Source organism: Mirounga leonina, unplaced genomic scaffold (assembly GCF_011800145.1).
Source record: "Mirounga leonina isolate KUSES-001 unplaced genomic scaffold, KU_Mleo_1.0 Mir_173, whole genome shotgun sequence".
Taxonomy (NCBI): domain Eukaryota; kingdom Metazoa; phylum Chordata; class Mammalia; order Carnivora; family Phocidae; genus Mirounga; species Mirounga leonina.
The window spans coordinates 23,931,727-23,955,852 of record NW_023270447.1 but is presented as its reverse complement, the minus strand read 5'-3'; the positions used below and the strand labels follow the sequence as shown (position 1 = coordinate 23,955,852).

At 36.2% G+C, this 24,126-nt stretch overlaps 1 protein-coding gene across 5 annotated transcripts in view; it reads right to left on the bottom strand.

Annotated features, from left to right (window-relative positions):
- Positions 1 to 14,735: 14,735 nt before the first annotated feature.
- The window catches only part of SYDE2 (synapse defective Rho GTPase homolog 2), a 47,934-nt gene continuing 38,543 nt past the window's right edge, over positions 14,736 to 24,126 (bottom strand). The window contains exons 6-8 of one of the 5 annotated variants that reach the window (XR_004681622.1): positions 21,771 to 22,002; positions 16,708 to 17,086; positions 16,064 to 16,150 (exon numbers count right to left, since the gene is read on the bottom strand). Coding sequence is in view for 4 of the 5 variants with exons in the window: in XM_035018141.1 (XP_034874032.1) it covers positions 15,651 to 16,150; positions 21,771 to 22,002 (732 nt within the window). In the remaining variant the exon portion in view is untranslated. Of the gene's footprint in view, positions 16,151 to 16,313; positions 17,087 to 21,770; positions 22,003 to 24,126 lie in introns of those variants that run through there. The other 4 variants (XM_035018144.1, XM_035018142.1, XM_035018141.1 and 1 more) reach the window with 4 other exon arrangements.

Below are 24,126 nucleotides of genomic sequence, written 5' to 3'. Positions count from 1 at the left end.
TTAGCCTCAGGTACTCGCCCCCCACTCCCGGCAACCCACACACACCCCAGAGAAAATATAGTGTTTCCTCTTTGTTCTATGTAATAATCTCTGATTTTAACATTTTTGTTATTATTATCAATAATGCGAATGTCTCTCTCAAATATGACTTAAGCAGTGGCTCTGCACACCTAGTTTAACTTTAGCCTTGATCATTTTAATATGAGACCAGATATGTTGGCCCTAGCATTTAAAATTTAAAGAGTAGCTCTATTTTTTGCAGAACTTAAAATGCTATGGCTACCTAGAAAATTAACCATTCTAATAATACTTGATTTATTTAGGTTAAATTTAATTATCATTCAGCTTTATAAACTTTTTTTTTAACCCAACCAGAAATGTTGCATAATTCAACGAGCCTATTTTCAGGTCCTCAGATAACCATATCATCTGGGTGCACTTCAGATGAAACGGCAATTGACTCCAGTAGAGTCAATGGTGGTCAGTGGCCTGGGTACACATCCACAGCTTCACTAATCCACGACTGTCAATGATTAACATTTCCCTGTGCCCTCTACCCCTGAGCATTGCTTGGGGTAGGCGATCTTCCACCCAGTTGCTAGGATGCCATCGCCAGGTCAGATACCATGTAACTGAGCAAGGCTCCCGGGGTGGAAATTAAATATCTCAGTGAAGGGCAAATTAAACCCTGTGTGATGAATCCACTCGTTCCATGGCTGATGAGCTATTTAAGGGTCACAGGCCATGTAAAAACAACTGCACACAATCAAAGTAGAATCCCAAACACCAAAAAACCAACCTCAAAAATGTATTGGGGGAAATGATGGTTAAAAAAAAAAAAAGTTAAGTGTAATTGCTTCCAAATGCTCTCTGTTCACAAATACGACATTAAAAATATATGCAGTGAGTAGAGTAAATAATTTAGGTTGTGTTTCCCCACAGTTGTGACAATGTTCTGAACTTCAAAGGACAGAAAATAAGATTTCTCTAAGTCACCTGTACAGGTAATATTCTGGGCTGTTTTTATTTTTTTTCCTTAAAGAGGAGAAGGAAAGAAGATGTAAAATACCGGATTTCACATTCTACCCTGTCAACTAAAGATAGTTCTTCCAGCCTGAAGCTGTATTTTTAAGAAGAATAATTCTCTTTAAAAAGTTTTCTAAAAAAAAAGAAAACAACACTAAATCAAATCTAAAATATGGTGAGTTTCTGCTTTATTTTGACCTTAGTAAACAAGCTAACAATTAAAATTGACACTGATTTTTCACTTTTAATGAAGTTTCCAGACTCTATGGATCTAAATCTAACAAAAAACCAGAATGAACTCCCAGTTATACAAAATCTAAGTAGGGGTCATCCTGGTAATGGGGTTGTGTATCCAGAGAGATCTAGTCCTCAGAAATAATACACTATAGACAGAATTTGAAATAAAAAGATTTTGCTTCAGTTCATTATGAGGATCTTAATTTCAATTGATTGAGAGTATCAGAAAATCTGGGCAAGGAAGGAGATGACAGAAACCACCAATGCTTATCAAATATCTGTGTGCACCCCTACATTTTCCAGCCTCTTTGGCAGCTAGATTGGAGCCTGTGACTGAATTCTAGCCAACAGGATGTGGGTAGAAATGATAGAAGCCACTTCCGGACCTGGCTTTAACTCACCTTGTGATATCCTCCAACTGCTATGTGTTTCAGATGACATGTTTATGAAATAAAGTTTCTCAACCTGTTTCAGACTTTCAATGATTAACATTGAGGAAATAAACCTTTATTGTATTAAACCATGGATACGTCAGGGTTTATTTGTCACCACTCCATAGCCTTGCCCATCAGGTGGATTAGAGAATACTCAGTCTCATTAGAACATATGTGCACAACTGTTAGTTGGAAATCAGGAACTGGACTCAAATCTGTGCACATTCACTAAGATACTAGAAATATTTAAAAAGCGATAGCTGAAGATATAAGAAAAAGCAACTTTCTCATATTAGAAAATACCTCTATCTTCAGGTTGAAAAGAGTACACTATATTCCAAGCAAATCCTAGCTTATTCAGTAAGTGGGTGAACTGGGGTTGGCATATCACTCCAAATCCCATGCTTTTAAATACTCAACACTGAAGCCAAAGTGATCATTTAAAAATAAAATCTGAACCCCATCACTTCCCTCCTTAAAACCTTTCAGTGGCCCTTGTTGGACTCAGGATAGGGTCTAAGTTCTTCACCTGCTTATGACACAGCCCTGCGTGCTTTTTGAGCCCATTTTGTACAGCTTACCTGCTTCTCCTTCAGATGGTGCAGTCCATGCTGTTCTCCACACCTGCTGTGCTCTCCCTCACCTCTGCTTCCTGGAAAATGCGATTCCCTTTGCATGGGTAAAAAGCTACCAAGAATTTTTAAAAATGGCCTAAAATGAATTAATATCTAATGCAGTACAACATACATTTAAAAAATGATTCATATTCAGTCCTTCTACGGGAAATGAACAGTGCTAATGAGAATTTGTTTTAGAGGGGCGCCTGGTGGCTCAATCAGTTAAGCATCTGCCTTTGGCTCAGGTCATGATCTCAGGGTCCTGGAATGGAGCCTCACCTCGAGCCCCATGTCAAACCCAGGTTGAGCCCGGCATTGGGCTCCCTGCTCAGTGGGGAATCTGCTTCTCCTTCTGCCCCTCCCACCCTGCTCGTGCTCTCTCTCTCTCAAATAAATAAAATCTTAAAAAAAAAAAAAATTTGTCTTAGAGACTATAACAGGAATTGACAATGTGATATTAACAGTTTTCAAAGTCACAAAGTAAGACAACTATCTGGATCATAATCAGAGCTTTGGAGTCAGAGACAATTCTGAGTACTCAATCACTTACAGGTTTTAGTAATTTAACCATGACAAGTTTCTGCTGTGGCAAAATAAATTCTCAAAAGTGGCCACAGCATGGGCGCCTGGGTGGCTCAGTTGGTTAAGCGACTGCCTTCGGCTCAGGTCATGATCCTGGAGTCCCGGGGTCGAGTCCCACATCGGGCTCCCTGCTCAGCAGGGGGTCTGCTTCTCCCTCTGACCCTCTTCCCTCTCTTGCTATCTGTCTCTCATTCTCTCTCTCTCAAATAAATAAAATCTTAAAAAAAAAAAAGTGGCCACAGCAGTATTTCCCATTCCACATGCGCTTCAAAACCATTGCCACACCCCCAACCAGAGATAGACTCTATTTCCCCTCTCCTTGAAATGGAGTGTGACTTTGTGGTTGCCTCAAAGCATAGAATGCAGCAGAAATGATACTAAGGCCAGATCATAAAGGGTGATGCAGATACAGGTCCCACCTGGCCCTCTCATTGAAAACTCACCCTGGGAAGCCAGCCGCCATGTTGTGAGGAAACCCAGGCTACATGGACAGGGCACATGGAGGTGTTCTGGTTGACAAGCCCAAGTAAGATTTCAGCCAGCGACCAGCATCAACCACCATACATGTGGAAGGAACAAGCCTTCAGATAATTCCAGGCCTGAGCTATGGAGCTACCAGAGCCTTTGCTGATTGTAGCCGAGATGATCAATCCCTACCAAGACCTGCCCAAACTCACAAGGTTTGTGAACAAGTGAGCAGAGTAAATCCTACCATTATTTTAAGCCATTAAGTTTTGGTATGGTTTGTTATGTAGCAGTAGATAACTGGGAAAAGCACCTTTTTTGGTTCTTGTGAGGATTAAATGAAATAGAACATAGAAAATACCTGGTACAGTGTCTGAAACACAGTAAATGTGAGTTATCTGTAATGTGTCCATAACTATGGCAATTGCCTCAAAATAGCATATTTATTTCTATCCCTTCCTTATTTAAGAATTATAAAGAGACATATTATAAGTTTCTGCTTTTAATACATATAATCCAGTAAGACAATCAGCTATGTACTCAAATAGTTATAGTAGAAAACAGAAGAAAGTTAGTGCTACGTATCTTAAAATTTGAAAAAGTTCTTTAACAAATATCAAACTATGAATAGTGGAAACCTCTGGGGAGTGGGATTGCATTTAAGTAGGAGATAAGGAAAAGACAAGAGGAGCATAGAAGAATGGGCTTTCAACTACATACTCTTCTGCATTGTTGGAATTACTACAGGAAACATGCATTTCTTTATTATCCTTCTTACTGAACTATTACTTATAAACAGTGAAGTGTACAAATTGTAAGTGTGCAGCTAACTTAATTTTTAATTGTGTATTTACCCATATAACCATCACCCAAGCATACATTAGTTCACAAAGAACTCTATTACTATAGATTAGTTTACATTTTATAGAATTTTATATAAGTGGAATCATATGGTATGTACTTATTTTTGTCTTATTCTTTCACTTTTGAGATCCATTTTTGTTGTGTATATTAATGGTTCATTATTTTTTATTGCTAAGTAGTATTTCATTGCATGGATACACCATGATTTGTTTGATAGACATTTGGGTTCATGGTTTCCAGTTTGGGGTTATTACAAATTACTCTTCCATGATCATTTCTGTGCAAGTTGTTTTATGGGCATATGTTTTCATTTCTCTTGGATAAATATCTAGAAGTAGAATGTCTGACTCATATGGTGTGTATATATTCAACTTTTTAAGATATTGCCAAATATTTCCAAAGTAGTTGTGCTATTTTACATTCCCACCAACGTGTAAGAAAGTTCTAGTTCCTCCATATTTTTGCTAGTATGGTCAGCTTTTAAAATTTAGCCATTCTAATTAGTGTGTAGTGGTATCTCATTGCAGTTTTCATTAGCATTTTCCTGATAATTAATGCTGCTGAGCTTACTTTCATGTGTTTACTTTTTATCCACTTCTTCTTTCATGAAGTGTTTATTTACATATTTTGCTCATTATTCTTAGAGGGCTTTTTTTTAATTATTGAGATTTGAGAGTTCCTTATATATTCTGGATACAAGTCTTTTACCAGATATATGCAAATATTTACTTTCAGTCTGTGGTTTATCTTCTCATTCTCTTAACAGTGTCTTTCAAATGGCAGAAAATTTTTAATTTTGATGAAGTTCAATTAATCAATTTGTTTTTTATAGATTATGTTTTTGTTGATTTAGCTAAGACATCTTTGCATAACCAAGGTTTTCTTCTAGAAGTTTTATACTTTTAGGCTTTACGTTTAGATCTGTGATCCATTTCAAGTTGATTTTTACATATGGTATGAAGTGTAGATCAAAGTGTTCTTTTGGTTTCAGGGGGAGGGGGCTTGCATATAAATATCCAATTATTCCAGCACTATTTATTGAAAAGACTATCCTTTCTCCACTGGATTGCTGTTGTCAAAAATCAGTTGTGCATCAGGGAAAGACAAATATCATATGATTTCACTTATATGTGGAATCTAAAAAATCACAACAAACTAAGAAATAAATGATTCAAATACTGGGAACAAACTGGCGGTTACAGAGGTGATGTGGGTGGGCAGGAATGGGCACAACAGAAGACAGTGTTGAAGAGGTACAAACTTCTAGTTATAAAATAAGTAAATCACAGAGATGTAAAGTACAGCATAGGGAAATATAGTCAATAATACTGTAATAACATTGGTGACAGATGGTGACTACACTTACTGTGGTGAGTACTGAGTACTTGTCGAATCGGGGCACATGGGTGGCTCAGTCGGTTAAGCGTCTGCCTTCGGCTCAGGTCATGATCCCAGGGTCCTGGGATTGAGCCCTGCATCGGGCTCCCTGCTCAGTGGGGAGTCTGCTTCTCTCTCTGCCTGCCACTCCCCATTTCCCCTGCTTGTGCTCTCTCTCTCTGACAAATAAATAGATAAAATCTTAAAAAAAAAAAAATTGTCTAACCAGTATGTTGTACACCTGCAACTAATGTAACACTCCATTTCAATTATACGTCAATACTAAATTTTTTTAGGGGCGCCTGGGTGGCTCAGTCATTAAGCGTCTGCCTTTGGCTCAGGGCATGACCCCAGGGTCCTGGGATCGAGCCCCACATCAGGCTCCCTGCTCGGCGGGAGGCCTGCTTCTCCCTCTCCTACTCCCCCTGCTTGTGTTCCCTCTCTCGCTGTGTCTCTGTCTGTCAAATAAATAAATAAAATCTTTAAAAAAATAATAATAATAAAAATAAAAATAAAAAATAAATTTTTTTAAAAGTCAGTTGTCCATATGATACATGTCTTTCTCTGTTTGACTTATTTCACTCAACATAATACCCTCCAGTTCCATCCACGTCGTTGCAAATGGCAAGATCTCAGTCCTTTTGATGGCTGCATAATATTCCATTGTATATATATACCACATCTTCTTTATCCATTCATCTGTCGATGGACATCTTGGCTCTTTCCACAGTTTGGCTATTGTGGACATTGCTGCTATAAACACTGGGGTGCACGTACCCCTTTGGATCCCTACTTTTGTATCTTTGGGGTAAATACCCAGTAGTGCAATTGCTGGACTCTGAAAAACAAACAGGGTTCTAGAGGGGAGGGGGGTGGGAGGATGGGTTGGCCTGGTGGTGGGTATTGAGGAGGGCACATTCTGCATGGAGCACTGGGTGTTATGCACAAACAATGAATCATGGAACACTTCATCTAAAACTAATGATGTAATGTATGGGGATTAACGTAAGAATTAAAAAAAAAAAAAAAGTCAGTTGTCCATATATGTAGGGCCTATTTCTGAACTCTACTATGTTCCATATCTATCCCGATACTAATACCATACTGTCTTGATGACTGTCACTTTAAAAGTCATCTTAAAATCAGATAGTATTGGTCTTCCATAGTCGTTCTTTTGTTTTATTCAAGGTTGTTTTGGCCTTCGTATGTATATTTATGCTAATTTACATATTGCAATTCTGACTTTTGTAAAATTTCCACTCGGTGATTTGCTAGAGGTCCAATCCCACTGAGACTCAGGCCCTGTGTAAATGCACTGAGGGTATAGCTGAGAATGGCTTAAGTGATCCTATGGGAGGTTCAGATGGCTAATAAAAAAGCTGTCTTTCAGAAGCAAACATGACATGCAACTGTAACAACATCATCCAGGGAGCAGAGAGTTAACAGGAAGAACAGAGAGAAACCAAAAGGAGTTCCTCTGATATTTTCTTTTATTTTTTTTATTTATTTTTTTTAAGATTTTATTTATTTGCGAGAGAGAGAACGAGAGACAGAGAGCATGAGAGGGGATAGGGTCAGAGGGAGAAGCAGACTCCCTGCTGAGCAGGGAGCCCGATGCGGGACTCGATCCCGGGACTCCAGGATCATGACCTGAGCTGAAGGCAGTCGCTTAACCAACTGAGCCACTCAGGTGCCCTCCTCTGATATTTTCTTATGCATATTCTTTATGAGGTTTAATAAACTCCTATTTTAAAATATATAAATAAACCCTACCATCATTAACACTCTAGCGTTTTACTCAGATGATGGGACTGCATACTTCCAGGTGAGACCACAGACCCGAATGGAAGGTAAGTTTTACTTATAGGCAGAGGAGGAGGCAGACTCTGTGGGGCACAGTGGGGAAAGGGAAGATTGGTTGGGGTATCTGAGGCTCAAGGCAGCAGAACTGGCACATGGCCACAGGGGCTAAAGGAGGAAATATTTTATCAAGGGAGGCAAGAATATGCCCAATTTTGGCCACTTTGCTGGTTAACAGGATGCCCAATGGCAGCAATTACCTGGAAAATCTTTGCATGTTGGTTTTGGCTGCCAGTACACACTTCCGTTTCCTGCTCCATTTGATGAAGGGTCCCAAAGTTCATCTTGTGACATTTGGTCACTATAGGAGGAAGCAATAGGAGGTAATTGTTAGGGGATAACATCCTGTACTTCTCATGTTTCCATCAAAAAGCGGGAACTTGACTTCTCAAGAGGAAGGAATATGGGAGGATCACTTCCAGCTTCTCTCTGACTCCCTCACTTAACTGTTCTCCAAGTCACAAAGACTGACTCATCTGGTGAATTGAGCAGGACTTGAGCGTGCTTGCCTGGGAGCCTTCTGTGTTCTTACCTACAGAGCTGGCCTGTCTGTAGTATTCACTTTTCTTTCTTCTTTGTAGTGCTGACAGGCTGTACCCCTGCCAGGAGAGGCCTGTTTTTAACTAAATGTGCCAGTGACTGGGTGGGAATGATCAGATCACAGGGAATATAGGAATAAGCCTACTTGGCCATAGACCGTAGCCCTTTTCTTCAGCTTACCTTCATCAGTAGTAAATCTGGTATTTCGATCTCCATATGTCTGGCTCCTAGGTCTTGGTTATAATTTCAGGAGGGAAAGATAGCTGTGCTGTTAGTCTCCTACCACACCTACATTAACACAGAGGGAGCTTGGAAGAAGATAGGTTGGTAGGAGAAGGTTAAAACTATAAGGGGAGGGACGCCTGGGTGGCTCAGATGGTTAAGCCTCTGCCTTCAGCTCAGGTCATGATCCCAGGATCCTGGGATCAAGCCCCGCACTGGGCTCCTTGATCAGCTGGGAGCTTGCTTCTCCCTCTCCCTCTGTCTCTCCCCCTGCTCATGCTCTCTCTCTCTCTGTATCTCTGTGTCTCAAATGAATAAAAAAAAAAAAAGCTATAAGGGGAAACAAAATGAAAAAGATGGAACACTACATCAAAAACTAATGATGTAATGTATGGTGATTAACATAACATAATAAAAAAAAAACTAATGATGTAAAAAAAAAAAAAATATGGTCAGAGCCATTGCTCTGAGAGGTCCTCAAACCTCAGGCTGCAAAGATTGGGCTGTGGCCAGTGTGGAGTCTGCAACTCCAGAGCAGCTGGGGTTGACAAAACAGGGCTCATGAGGAATGTGCCCCACTTGGGACACAATCTCAGACAGGCTGCAGACAGATGCTTTCTCACCCTTCCTCCTCTCTCCATTGCCAGCTCAAGTGAGATTCAGGCAAGTCTGGATGTGGTGCTTTTGTCCCTTAAAAAGAGAACAGCCTGGTATCATCTATGTGTCCACTTCCAATGCAGATTTGACTTTCCTTGTGCCCCAGTGTTTGTGAAAGGAAAAGGGGGAAGGATGGAGGCTATATAACTCAGTATTTCCCTTAGTATGCATGCCAAGGTATACATTATGAATTTACTTTTGTGTATAGAAAAAAAAAATATGGTCAACTTATTTATGACAAATGATACCAATTTTCCATTTATGGTGGTGATATAAAGTTGTACTCTAAAAATAAATTTAATTGAAAATAAAAATTTTTTAGAGAAAATAAGTAAACAATATTACACATGGTATTTGAATATGGTAGAAATTGTGAAGGTTATCTGTGAATGAGAGAAGTCTGGGAAGCTAAAAGTTATGTGGAAAGGATCACAAGATACCCAAAATATGCATTATTTTTTAGAGGCTATTAATAGCAAAGTTAGATCTTTCTAACTGTGATGAAATCTAGGATTTGTAGTGAATTCACATATTCTGTGACTCTTTTAGGAGTTAATTATAATCGCACAAAGTTCATCTCCAATTCTTTTTTTTTTTGACTTCCAAATTGACACTTACTATGAAGTACTGAAGTCTGTGACTTACTTTAAAAATGTACCAAAAATTAAGACAGATAATGATGGATATCAAACTAATATAACAAAATGCTTACAGTTATAGAATCTAGCTGGTAGATACATGGGTGTTCACTGTATAATTTTCAACTTTTCTTTATATTTGAAAACGTAATGAACTGTCAGTGGAAGAAGATAATAACGTGCCTTCTTTTACGTATAGTTTAGTTGACTTTACAGGTGAATTTTGACATTGAGTACAGAGCAAACATAGATTCATAACCTTGGACAGATGGCCCTTTATTCTCTGACATTTCTTATCAACCAGTTTAGAGGAGCTATTTTCACTTACCTAATGATTCAAATTTGCCCTTAGGTTAAAACGTGAGTTTTACAATGGCTACAGGGGAAAGTCAGTCAAAAAAGAGAACCAAATGCTGGCAAACTGCATCCCTTTTCTTGAACAAAGGTCAAGAACAAGGGGTCGCTGTTCAATATCTGCAGCTATGAAAAAATATGAGCTGCAGGCTTGCTCTTTCACAAAAATGTCTTGAATGCAAGACTTTCCCTTTTCTTGATTTAATATTCACTGTATTTTTCTAAAGTTGGAATTTTAAACTCTCCCTAGAGGAGTTTTTAGTCAACGAAATATGTAGAATGTTGAGGCCAACACCAAGTTTTCAGTTTATAAATACCTCCAGTAAGCAAAACAACAACAAAAAAAGAAAGATTAACTCAAATGACTTAAAAGCATGCCAGGGGCCTTATCAAACAGATAAGGATTAATTTAACCCAACCCAGGGGCAATATCTAGGCATTTTTCTCCCTTGCTTAAAACAAACACTTGACATTGAGAAAGATTAAAAAACATTAAATGTGGGGCGCCTGGGTGGCTCAGTCGGTTAAGCGGCTGCCTTCGGCTCAGGTCATGATCCCAGGGTCCTGGGATGGAGTCCCACATCAGGCTCCCTGCTCAGTGGAGAGTCTGCTTCTCCCCCTCCGTCTGCCTGCCTCTCTGTTTACTTGTGCTCTCTATCTCTCTGTCAAATAAATAAACAAAACAAACAAAGAAACAAAAAAACATTAAATGTAGTGCCTGTTCCCCAAAGTGGTCTCTGCTACTCTTTCTAATAGGAGTTCTACTTGTAGGGTTCATTCAACTTTATGAAGATATTTTCTTTTAATAAAATGAAAAATAGGTTTTTTTTCAGTTCTAGCAAAAAGTGCACACTAGAATGAATCGGGATTTTTTTGCTCATGATTTCTGTGAAGAAATAAATGCCGCATTTTAACAAAAGCTCCCCCAGAGACTTTCCTTTCTTATGGTGAGAGACACTTTTTCATACACATATTATTTAAATAATTGTTTCCACTGAAACAATTGCTATTTTACAGAAAAAAAAAATACCCAAAATTTATGAACTCACTTTTTAAGTCAAGAATATTCCCAAGGCCGTTCTAGTTCCAAAAAAAAACACAAGTCATTAAAAAAAATGAGAGAGAGACAGAGAGAGAACACTTTGTTAACTACAAAGAATTACTACTCAGGAGTAAATTTTTTTTTTTTTTTAGGATTTTATCTATTTATTTGTCAGCAAGAGAGAGCACAAGCAAGGGAAACATGGGGAGCAGCGGGCTCCCCACCCAGGAAAGAGCCTGATGTGGGGCTCGATCCCAGGACTCTGGGATCATGACCTGAGCCAAAGGCAGACGCTTAACCGACTGAGCCACCCAGGCGCCCAGGAGTGAATATTGGAATAATTACATAGACGTTGCTTCTCTTGGTCCTTAGTCTTTTCCTGACAAAAAGATAACCATTCTCTGAGAATACCTTTGCATTCATTCATTAATAATTAACTGAACAGGGGTGCTTGGGTAACTCTTTTATCTGAAACATTATCATTATTATTTTTTAATGAATTCCATTTCTGCCTTAATTAGCCAGTTTTTGGCTGAGTCAGAAAGCAACCAAGAACTCTGATTTCTGGCACTTCAATGTTTATCAAACATGAGCCTTACTGAATTAAAAATGAGCCTTGGGCTGGGAAAAGAGCATTCTTCTTCATACCAAAGTCCTCAAGTCTGTAAGATTCAAAAAGAAACTTATTATTAAACATAATACAATTTGATCACTTTCCAAGTACCTAAAAGTTGGTGTCTTTAAATTATAAAATCCTAAGCCTTAAAGTCCTTATGTCTGGAAACATTCTTTTCAGAAACCATACCACTACCCCAACCTGTTTCAAAGCCACACAATCTGAAGTTTTCCAGAGAGTTAGGATGTGAACTTGGCTTTGATATTTAGTCTTCCTGCTTTCTTATTCTTGCAGTGACTACTGGCATCATTACCAGGTACAGAAGCATTAATACTTAGAGTTAACAGGACATTACAAGTATTTTGATAAATACTACATTGGTAATAGCAACTTCCACTACAAGGAGCTCATTTAAAAAATATAATGGAGTCACCTCAATCTCATCTGATGGTAACTCCATCCTTTAGTTGCTCAGGCCTTACCCCTTCCTCTCACAGTCCACTGGTAGATTCTTTTGGCTCCTACTTCCAAAACATATCCAGAATACATCCAGTTCTCACCACCTCTATTGCTTCTTCCCTGGTCCAAACCACCATCTTTCTTGCCTGGATTACTGCAAAACTGGATGCAGGAAGATAATAGAGAAATGCCATCACAGTTCTAAAGGGAAATGAGTTTGAATCTAGAACTGCAGGTCCAATCAAAATGAAGTACAGGGAAAAAATAAAGGCCTTGTCAGAAATGCAAGGACTCAAACCTCTCTCAAGCACCCTTCTTGTGGGGGGCATGTGTGGGGGGGTACAAGGGATGGAAAGAGGTATATGTGGTGGAGGGAACTACTTATATACTTCAGCAAACAACAAAAAACACCCCTACATTTTAGAAAGGTGAGATATAAAACAAAACCGAATATAGGAGTGCAAGGAAAATATATCCCAGGATGACAGCTAAAAAACCACATTGTCCACGTTTGATTAAGTTAGTTAAAAGCTTAGGATGATCTCAGGCTTATACTGAAGAAGATATTTTTCTCCTGTCAAAAAAAAAATAAAGGCAAGAATGTACCTCATGAATCCCAGGATGAGAGCTAAAAGCACTCTGAACAAATTTGGTAATTCAATAGCAAGATAAAAGAAAATGAAAATCTGCAAAAGCCATGACCCAATTATGAAGCAAATAACACACAGCATGATTTGGAGAAGTTGATAGCTATACGATAAAATAATCCTTTTGACCTTTAGCTTGGAATATTCTGCTTAAATCAGCATAGACTTCAGGGCATAAGATTGGATATGTAGGAGACAAAACCACCTGGCTAACCTTTAAACACTTTTGCATAATCCAGCGCATAATGGCTAGTTACTGGTTTGTAGTTTTTAGGAAAAAAATATAAAGGAAAAGACAAGTCAAATATAGTCCCCCCAAATAATATAACCTATTAATGTTGATTATATCAACTAATTGTGTAACTTAGAGAAATTAAGAGGTAAAGGGCAGTAATGGGCTGAAGGGAAGTATAGCGTTGGTCATCTCCACAATGGTAGCAAGTCAAGAGACACTGTTTAAAACAGATGGATCAAGAAACAAAGATTACTAAAAGTTATAAAAGACACTGAAAGAAGAACTAAAAATATTAAATGGGGAGGAGGAATGGACATTCTTTATCATTCATACTTAAATGACAAATCAAGAAATAGCAGCAGTAAACCTAGACCCAGTGATGGAGGTAGGTAGTACTTACCCGAAGAATAAAAAGCAGCTGTTACCTCTGAGAAGCGGTGTGAATGGCACACTTTTTATTCTCTATCCATCTGAATTGCTTGAAACTTTATTCAGGTACATGCACTAAAATTAAAATTGTTTTTAATCCTAAGACACTGGGGCTGGTAGACTTAGAAGAGAATGATAGCCGACAGTCTACTAGTGCAGAAAAAGCAGGTATAAAAACTCAAAAAAGGTTTGAAGTTAAAGATCATTTAAAGTAAAGGCATAAACTTACTGAGCACTACTAAATACAGAAGAGTCAATAAAAGAGATTTGTAGTTAGGACTCAGTGATTCAGACAACATAGATGTTTAGTATTTTCTATTTAAGATGGCAGAGATTAAACTATTTCCATCCAAAATTATATAACAAAATACCTCTGGCCTTGAAAGTATTTCAGATTCTGGATAATTCAATTCTGGACCAAAAAATATCGTTACATCTATTTATGGATAACATTCGATTGTCCAATACTCTAACACTTTTGTTTGAGAAGACAAAGAATGACATTAAGTAATCCTTAAAATCATTATGATAATTAAAAGCATGACACCAAGGTTATAATACTTTAATAAAACTTTTACATTTCTGAAACAACTTATTCAATTCATACAATATACATGATATAGCAAACAAAAACATTTTTTGAAAAGATTTTATTTATTTATTTTGACAGAGACACAGAGAGAGAGGCAACACAAGCAGAGGGAGTGGGAGAGGGAGAAGCAGGTTTCCCGCTGAGCAGGGAGCCCGATGCAGGGCTCGATCCCAGGACCCTGGGATCATGACCTGAGCCGAAGGCAGATGCTTAACAACTGAGCCACCCAGGCGCCCCAAACAAAAACATTTAAAGCACATTTCTTTTGACTGTTTACTCAATATATATCTCTGTCACATATTCTTTTGGTATTCTTCGGAATTGTTATACAAAGCTTTAAAAAATTAAATTTTCATATAAAAATAGTTATTTATCTGGCTTTTTAACAATTGAGTTTTCAAATTAAATAACAAGGTGTTCTGTTTATCAATGTATATTACGTAGAAATAGTTAAATACTTCAATATTTAGAAAAACATCAAGAAGTCCGTTTTCTAATGGCTTGCTACATCTTTAAGTTGTTGATTCAAATTTTATAATTTTAAAATTACATGTTCTGTGGGTATAAAAATTAAAAAAAATACATTCCAATTTAATAAAAAAGTCTTCTAAATTTACATTTTTCAAACACTGCTATGATTGCTATAGTGACTATCTTGTAGATATACTTAGCCAAAATGAGTTAATTTTTCAAAATCAGTAACATGGAGTATGTTGGCAAGATTTCTTTAGAAACAAATGAAGGTAATTATAAAGTCAATGTTATCAATGTACTACTACAAATAAATACGTTTAAAGTATAATTACTTTGTTTTAAAAAGCAGAACATAAAAATGCATAGAACAGGTGAAGATTTTTTTTTAATGTAAATCACTAGTACAGAAATCTGGGCTCTTAATCCCTTAAGAAATTAGAGGATTTCAATTTAAAAGATGACTTCTCACTAGGGATATTGTGACTTTCTATGAATCAAAAAAAAGAAAGTCTATTATTTCTATTCAGATGCTTCTAGTGTTTTGGTTCAAGTGTTTCTACAGAACTCCTTTAACTTAAATGTTCTTTCCCTGAAAAAGACATTTTAAGCTAATAATTTTGGCCTCACGACATATATGCTTTAAAGATACATGTGATTCTGCAGCCAATGCCTCCCCCATTCTAATATCTATCCATATATGCACTTATAAATAGACACATTTTCAGGATTATAAAAATACTTAATTTTTATAAGCTTAAATAATTACTGAATGTTAATACAGAATACATTAATATCTGTATAATTTTACTTTTATTTATAAAAAGGTTTTTATAGCAGCATTTGCATTGCAAATGAAATATGATCAAATGATGTTGCAGAGTATGTGGACTCACTGCAAACCGGACAGAGCAGCTGCCACGTTCTTCTGTAAGAAACATCTGTTCCAGCTCCAAAAGAGCAGTTCCTGTAATGTACAAAAACCATGAGGGGCTAATAACTTATCTGAACCTTATAAGTGCATTTAGAAGTTATCTCCATAGAATGGGCCGTATTTGTTAAAAGATCCACAAGTCGAAGTTATCTGTGCCCCAAGAAAAATTTTCTAATGAAGATACGTAAAAACTTAATGAATAGTGTTTTTAATTGAATCACATGAACTTACTAGAAATTAATGGAATTTTCAAGAGTAAAAAAATAAAACCATCACTGTGAGCGGTATAAGAAAGCGAAAGACTGATGTGAAATTTAAAATATGACAAAAAAGCAAATTAAAACTCTCAATCTCAAACACTCATATTAAGCTTGTTTTTGTTGAGTTCACGCTCCAGATTTCCAATCAAATTATCAATGCTTTCTTGCAGGTCTTTAAGATTGACTTTTCGATCCACTGTAGACTCAATTGTCTGCATTGTCAAGTATGTCTGAAATGTGTACTCTTTGGACATGGGTACTGGCTGTTCAATCATTATATCTGGTCCATACATTTTGCTACAATTTTCTCCATTGTCTCTATCTTCTGAGGGGACATCATCATAATCTACATCATTAAAATTTTCTTTTGTCTTTAAAAAGTAGTTTTCTCCACAGCTGCTCCAGTCTCCTGCATAACGATTGCTAACTGGACTGTCTAATCTGGTTTGCCTTGGTCTAAGTATTCTTGATGAATCAGTACCACTCAAATTTAACATGCAAGGTCGTTCTTTCTTCCTCCTCAAATAATTTAGAGAAGACTTCTGCTCTGGAAACAAGTTGTCTGTTGATTCTTTGACAGTTAAACGTTGCACTAGAAACAAACAATAAATTTGCTTAGTCACGGCCATCCAACTGGCCTTAAAAAACCAGAGCAAAGATAAGCCGTTTAATAATCAACTACAAACATGCATTAAAACAAAACATGCACACTATTAAAAAATAAAGCATTCATAATTACTTTTTTCTATCACCAGAAATAATCAAGATTAGGGACAGAAGCCAGTAGAATGTTCAATGGTGCTAATTCATGCCATATCATAACATCCCCAAACAAATTTCTGATGTTGATTAACTTTCGGTGCAAGTTAATTATTATCTAGCTATAATTCAAAGAGTAGCTAAGCTGGTAGCTTCTTCTAAATTAAAAGCTACAGTAAAAAAGCAGGCAAGGCATGTTGGTGTACAAACAAAACAAAAAGTTCCTTTTTCTGCAAACGTGTAAATGAGGCAAAGGCATCTAAAGTGCTCACTCTAACCTTTGTGCTTTTTTTGCAATTCTATTAGCAGCAGTGTCATAATTTTTTTTACTAAGCAGCCCAAATTTCACTTTGATAAAATGCACAAATACTAGACTTGACCATTTGTTACCTGAGTTTGATTACACAGCATTAGCTACTAATAGTCTTCATTTATTGCCTGAAAACAGTACAGATATTTTATTTTCCCGTTCTGGTTAGGTATCTAACAATCTCAAATAACATTCTTCATATTAAGATTAATTTCTTCTAAGAGTATACATTGTGCTGGCCATACAGATTACTATGATATACACACATCATGACAAACCAAGGCTTTACTGCTTACCTTTTTTGTGAATATTGGACAAAACATTTGTCTAAGGTTCCTTCTGTATATAAAATGGACTTAAACGTTGGGGCATAGCTTTTAAAAACTGTCCATAATACCTTTCTCTTTCTGCTTGTTCAGTCTCCATTAATAAATGCCTCTCCATTTACGCTTTCTTTCACTATGATACATATTATCAGTGTGAATATATTATCAGTAGTAACACACCCACTTTTCACACTCCAGCATATAATGAATGCTTGTTTCCTACTATAGAAAATAAGATAATTGAAAAGTAATACAAACATGTATATAGTTCTAGTTTTCCAGACTTACAGTGATCTTAACATTTTCCAGATCACATAATTTTTTTTACTTAGATTTTATTAAAATACTTGATAACTATATATAGGTATGTTTTTAACATTTCCATTTGTCCATATTTTTATGATGACCAGTATATATAATTATGAATAGCTAAAATCTCTTGATCAAAAATTTTCTGGAAAATAAAGGTCTGATATTTAAATTGGTCTTTAATAGCAGTATTAATATAGAATGCCCCATGCCATTAATTGATGCAATTACAGAATGAATATCTGAATTTTTTCCACTGTTTTATTATTTAATTGATGCAATTACAGAATGAATATCTGAATTTTTTCCGCTGTTTAATTATTCAAACTCCTTTTTCTCCTCTACCTGCTAATACCCAATAAGTCTCCTTGTCTTTCTCCCTCATTTTCTGTGCTATTCCTGTTCTTAGTGCTTAAGTGTCATGACTGTTGTTTTCATTACAGGACTTTGCTAACCTTGAAGTCATCTGGTTTGTGGTCCAAAGTAAAACTTTTTTTTTTTTTTTAAGTAAGCTCTACGCTTGGCAACATGGGACTTAAACTCATAACCCCAAGAGTTGCATGTTTTACCAACTAAGCCAGCCAGGCACCCCAAAGTAAAACATTTCTGACTGTGGGTTGAGCTTATCTTGTTGTGCCCTGACATTCACCTGCAAAACCCAGATTTATTTTGTTGACAATTACTTAAAGTTGTTTAACTAAATCCCTATTCAAACATGATTTTTGTATATTTTCTTGGAAAATATTTAAGAAAGCAATTATAATATTTTATATCTTTTAGACTAAAAATTCAATTCGTGAAAAATCAACTTCACTGACTTTTTAAACTACTGATGGTGGGGTTGTTTCCTATAAAAAATGCAGAGAAAATGGCTAATTTTAACCCCAAAAGGAAAGTTCTGGTTTTCCCAGCACTATGACTGGCCAACTGCAACAGAATAAAATTTAAAATGCAATCTGTTTGCTGAAAATGTTTCAATATGTAATGATAAGTACTAAGAAACTTAACTTTCTTATCTTGTTCTACTGATGGATTTATATTTTAATCACCACTTTATTAGCCTTTTATATATAGTATAATTGCCTTATTTAACAGAATATATCAAGTGCCTAGTTAATGCCAAGCACTGTCTTAGAACTTGGGTGCATAAGGGTAAGCAAAATATAATCCCTGACCTCATAAGGCTTAGTCTAGTGAGAAAAATGAAACAAAAAGAAATAAGAAAAAAATTATAGCTTTTCCCCAAGAAATCTGCCCCAAATTTACTCATCACAGAAAATGTGATACAGCAAACAGCTGGTCTAGGAGTTACACTCTCTCTAAAGCTATTTCCCCATCTGTAAAGAGAAAGTAAATTTCAATATTCTTCTTAAAACAGCAAAACCATTTTTAAAAAGCAACAATTTTGTAAAAATCCAATACATAAAAAAGATGAAGACTATTTTGATCAAAGGGAAGTGTGTTGACATTTTGTTCCCTCACCTGTTGCCAGTCTGGCTCCAAAGCTGCTTCCAAAGAACCTTAGGGCTTGGCAGAGGACAACCTGAAATGCCACTGGCAGGATGATTTTTACCTTCCAGTTCCAATATGCTAGGACTCCAACTGATCACTTTGCAGATACGATTTTTCAAATGGAAAGCTTAAAGCAAATGTTATCATTGCCCCAAATTAAAAAAAAAATAATAATAATAATACAAAAATTAAAGTAAAAAACAAAGGCGGTAGCGGGAAGGGTGGAACCAAGTCTTTTTATCTCCGGAGTAGGGGAAATTCCACAAAAAGAAAAATAAGTAAGATATGCATATAGCAAGGAGGGTCAAACCCTTCTACCTGATGCACAGAGACGGGCATTCACCAAGTTCATATGCTGTGGCCCGTTCTCTGTATCACTACCAATTTTCTCAGTCATGGTAACTGCACTGCTTCTGCTTGATGTCTGCCTTTCCCTGAATCCAAAAGCAAATGATTTAGAGGGCCAAATTAACTGGTATTTATTCTCCCTATCTTTCTGCCCTTTATCTGAGGTACTATACCTAAAGAAAAATACAGGTTATTAGAAAAGGGGGCAGGTTGTTTTTTTTTTTTTTTTTTTTGATTGAAGTACAGCTGACATATGGTTGTATCACTTTCAGGTGTAAACACAGTGAATCAACAACTCTCCACATTACACAATGCTCACCACAATAGGCGTAGGTACCATCTGTCACCGACATTATTACAATAACATTCACTATATTCCCTATGCTGTCCTTTTCATCTGCTGGACTTGATTTGATTTGATAACTGGAAGTCTGTATCTCTTAGTCCTCTCAACCTATTTCACTCTTCCCTCTACCCACCTCCTCTCTGGCAACCACCAGTTTGTTCTCTTGTACTTATGAGTGTATTTCCAGCTTTTGTTTGGTTCATTTGGTTTTTTAGATTCCATATGTAAGTAAAATTATATGGTATTTGTCTTTGACTTATTTCACTTAACATGATACCCTCTTGGTCCATCCATGTTGTTGTGAATGGCAAGATCTCCTTTTTTAAATAGCTGAGTTAATATTCCATAGTGTGTGTGTGTGTGTGTGTGTTTCACATCTTCTTTATCCTTTCATCTACTGATGGGCACTTAGGCTGCTTCTACATCTTGGCTACTGTAAAGCTGCAATAAACACAGGGGTGCATATATCTTTTCAAATTCATGTGTTCATTTTCTTTGGGTAAATACCCCACAGTAGAATTACTGGATTGTACGCTATTTCTAATTTTTTGAGGATCCTCCATACTGTTTTCCATAGTGGCTACACCATTTACATTCCCACCAACACTGCACAAGGGTTCTCTTTTTCCCACGTCTTCACCAACGCTTGTTATTTCTTATCTTTTTTATATTAGTCATTCTGACAGGTATGAAGTGATCTATCACTGTGATTTTGATTGTATTTCCCTGATGATCAGTGATGTTGAGCATCTTTTCATGTGTCTATTGGCCATCTGGATGTCTTCTTTGGAAAAATGTCTATTCAGGTCCTCCGGGGCAGTTATTTTTAAATAACATTAACCTCTGATACAGAATTAATAATAAAGAAATCAAGTACTGATAGTAAACTCCAGGTAAGCAAGTTTTCATTTGTGATTAGAATGATTAAGATGGTTCCTTTCCCAATTCCTGATGCTTATTAGAATTAAGGCAGTTGTAGGAAAAACTATAGGAAACACACATTTAAAACTTTAACCTGAGAGCTCCCTTATGTTGGGTACCAAATGCAGAAATCAAACCAATTATTAGAGCATCTTGATTCAGGATTTTTAAATAATTAATAATATATACCAATTCAATTAAAATATAAATTAGAAATGGTTTTTAAGCCTGTGTTTGAAAGAAAGCAAAAATTTTTAACTTTATAAATTTAAAAGTTGAAAATTTTATTCACTTTCTTTAATTAATTAGATGTATTTTAAAAGACTAAATGAAGCATTTCTTTGTACTTTCGTCTATCCTCATATGTATCCTTAAAAGAGTAACTAACAAAGAGCTAACTTTATGCAAAACACTTTGCTCAATGCCTTAGATGCTTTGTCTACAGAATCTTCACAACTCTGAGGTAGGCACTATTTATAGAGAAGCATACTGAGGCTTAGGGGAATTAAATATGTGCCTGGGCCACAATCTGGACCCGAATCCATACTGACTCCAGGGCCCAAGCACTTTGACCACTGTGTGCTACACAAAGCCCCTAAGTACTTTCATGTTTGGTATTATGCAGGGTAGGGAAGGGGAGTGGGAGTTACTAAAGAATAAGGAAATTTTGAAACTTAAATACAGCATCCTATATAGAACATCTAGTTAAATACATATTCCTTTTAGCTCTGAAACTATATAAGAGAGATATTAGGAAAATAACCGTCAGCTTTTTGTTATTGACTGGAACAAGGGATGGATAAGTAAGATGGAAAGATCAAAGATGACCGTCAAGTTAAGCCTGGATAATTTGAAGAACAACCATGAATACAGTAAAGATGTCAGGAAGAAGAATTGAATGAAGGCAAAAAATGAATTCTGCTTCATACCAGTTGAACTAAAAATGAGAAGGGTAAAGAAATTAATATTTACAGATTACCTATTATGTGACAAGAGCTGTGCTGAGCACCTTACAAACATAACTTTTTATTTAATTCTCCTATAAATTCTATAAACATATTATTAAATCCATATGACAAAAGATGATATTGAGGCTCTAAGATGTTAAAGAACTCGCCCAAGATCAGACTGCTAATAAGTAACACAACCAGGATACAAATCCAGATCTGACCAAAATGTGTACATTGATCTATATGTCTACAATATTATCAGCAAAAGCAAAAAATTTAAATGGAGAAATTTAAAGGTATCAATTCATAACTATTTGAAAAAGCAAAATCTAGAAAAGATTTTCTTGAATCATATATGGGCATATTTAATGATTAGCTAATTCAAACACCCTATCATTGAAAGAGGAAAATACTTCCATAGAATCATTTACCTGGCCAGAGTTGAAGTAAGTAATGAAGAACTTCAATATGTTTTTTAAAATCCAAAGCACTTGCAAGTTCCTCTGAATCAGTAAAGACTCTGTTGTTATGGGTGGAAGTCTCTTGCCTCTGATTTAACAATACTGGTCCAAAGCACACGGCCAAATTCTGGCAAGTCATCTTATTCACTTCATGATAAGAAGCCACCAATTTCAAATGATCCAGCAACATCTTTAGGGTTGCCTAAATTAAATTAAATTACATTTCACTTAATAGAGTTAAACACAGGGGCAAATTCAAGGACACAATTTATAGCAGAAAATATAGATAGGCATCCTGTCACTTTTTAAAAAGTAGTTTCAAAGATTTGCTTCCAAGTTGGATATTTGGAACTCTGAAACATATTTTATAAAAACATTACATAGGACACTTAGGTTCCAATGACATAATTTGATCCATTAAATGGTTAAAATATATACTCTTTATAAAAGGCTCATGAATGCATTCCAAATTTCAACTGGAGTCCTTGTGAAAATATACATCAACATTTTCCTCTCTTTCCTCCTCTAAAATGACAACCACAAAGGCTGTGATGGTAGGTAAGAGTGTTCATAAGCACAGATAAATCCTGTAATCATAAGTAGGGGACTACCATCCTTAAATCTAGGAAGCTAACGATTTCAAACATGACCCGGTCTATCATGATTCAGATTAGGAAAAAGGCCAATGCACTTAATTAATAAATACTTCAAGTAGACAAACGATGAATAGTATGGCTAGAAATAACAGAAAAATTTGTTGAAAAAGAATACTTTTTAATACTTGAAGGAACTAATAAGGGGAGTTTGCTCAAGAAGTGGAAGGTTATTTAGGTTCAAGCAATTATGGAAAAAAATGTTTTTGAAGTACTGGTATATGATCATTTAACAAATAAAATGAGTATATAATTTCTTCATAATTAAAGAAATGAATGATAAATAAAACTGTAATTCTAAAAATTAAAAAAAAAATCAAAATGACATATTTCTAGAGCAAAAGTGACAACTGGATTCAGTGATCAGAAGGTCATTAGAAACCTTGGCAAAAACAAGTCCAGAGAGGCAGGGTGGGAAGCCAGATTACCATGTGTTGAGTAGTCAAGTGTGGTGAAGAAGGACAGCCGAAATAAACATTCCTTCAATGTTTGGCTGTGAAAGAAAGGAATGAAGAGAGAAGGAAAGCCAGAGACTATAATTGATATTTTGAAATTAAAAAATCAAATATATGAATCATAAAAACAATGTAAGTAATAAGTATCTGTCCCTTTTCTCCATTCACTATGCATTTCCTAACATAAGTGGGACCCTACATTCATTGACATCTTAAGGCTAGTTTCAGCATATTGTGCTGTGAAAACACACACACACACACACACACACAACCATCTCCGATTAAATATCGTAGGTTTAATCTCAATTGCAAGCCAAGAAATACAACTTAAAATAAAAAAATATTTTTTTGTCTACAAAGACGAGCTAAAAAATGTAATTGTTGTGCCCCTCTTGAAAAGTAACATGAAGATGTATTAAGAACCTTTAAATGTTCACATCATTTAAATCAACAATTCCACTCTGAGATTCTATTCTAAATACGTAATTCTAACTGAAAAGAAATCTCTGCATACAAATATATACAAATAGGTTCAAAACCTAAATATTATACAAAAGAGAATAGTGACAAATTATGTCAAGTTCACTCAATGGGATATTATGAAGCCTTTTAAAAAGGACGCCAATCGTATGAGCTTTAGGGCCTGAAAGGCCTAAATTCAGATAACAGACTACAACACTCATAAAAAGCTATATAATTTGGATAAGTGTTTAAATACCTGGATACTCATTTCTTCACTTATTAAGTAAAATGACACAATTTTACTTTTTATCAAAGAAGGAATATCTCTATCCCTTCACCCCACCCTTCTGCTGCTGCCTACCTCTTTGTAGCTGTTCCCCTCTTCCCACCCAAAGGAGTAGTAATTGCTAATCTAATTGGAGTGAGCACAGGATGTTCAAAAGACTACAGTAAACTGGTGAATGAAGTTTTGGGGCTTAGCATTTCTATATGTTTGGGTGCCTGGGTGGCTCAGTCGTTAAGCGTCTGCCTTTGGCTGAGGTCATGATCCCAGGGTCCCAGGTTCAAGCCCCAAGTTTGGCTCCCTGCTAAGCAGGGAGTCTGCTTCTCTCTCTCCCTCTGCCCCTCCCCCCCTTGTGCTCTCTCCCTCTCTCTCTCTTTCTCTCAAATAAAATATTTTTTTAAAAATTTCTATATATGCCCTTTCTACCCTCACATGATAAAAAATACAGGTAAAGTCGGCCTCATCTGGACAAG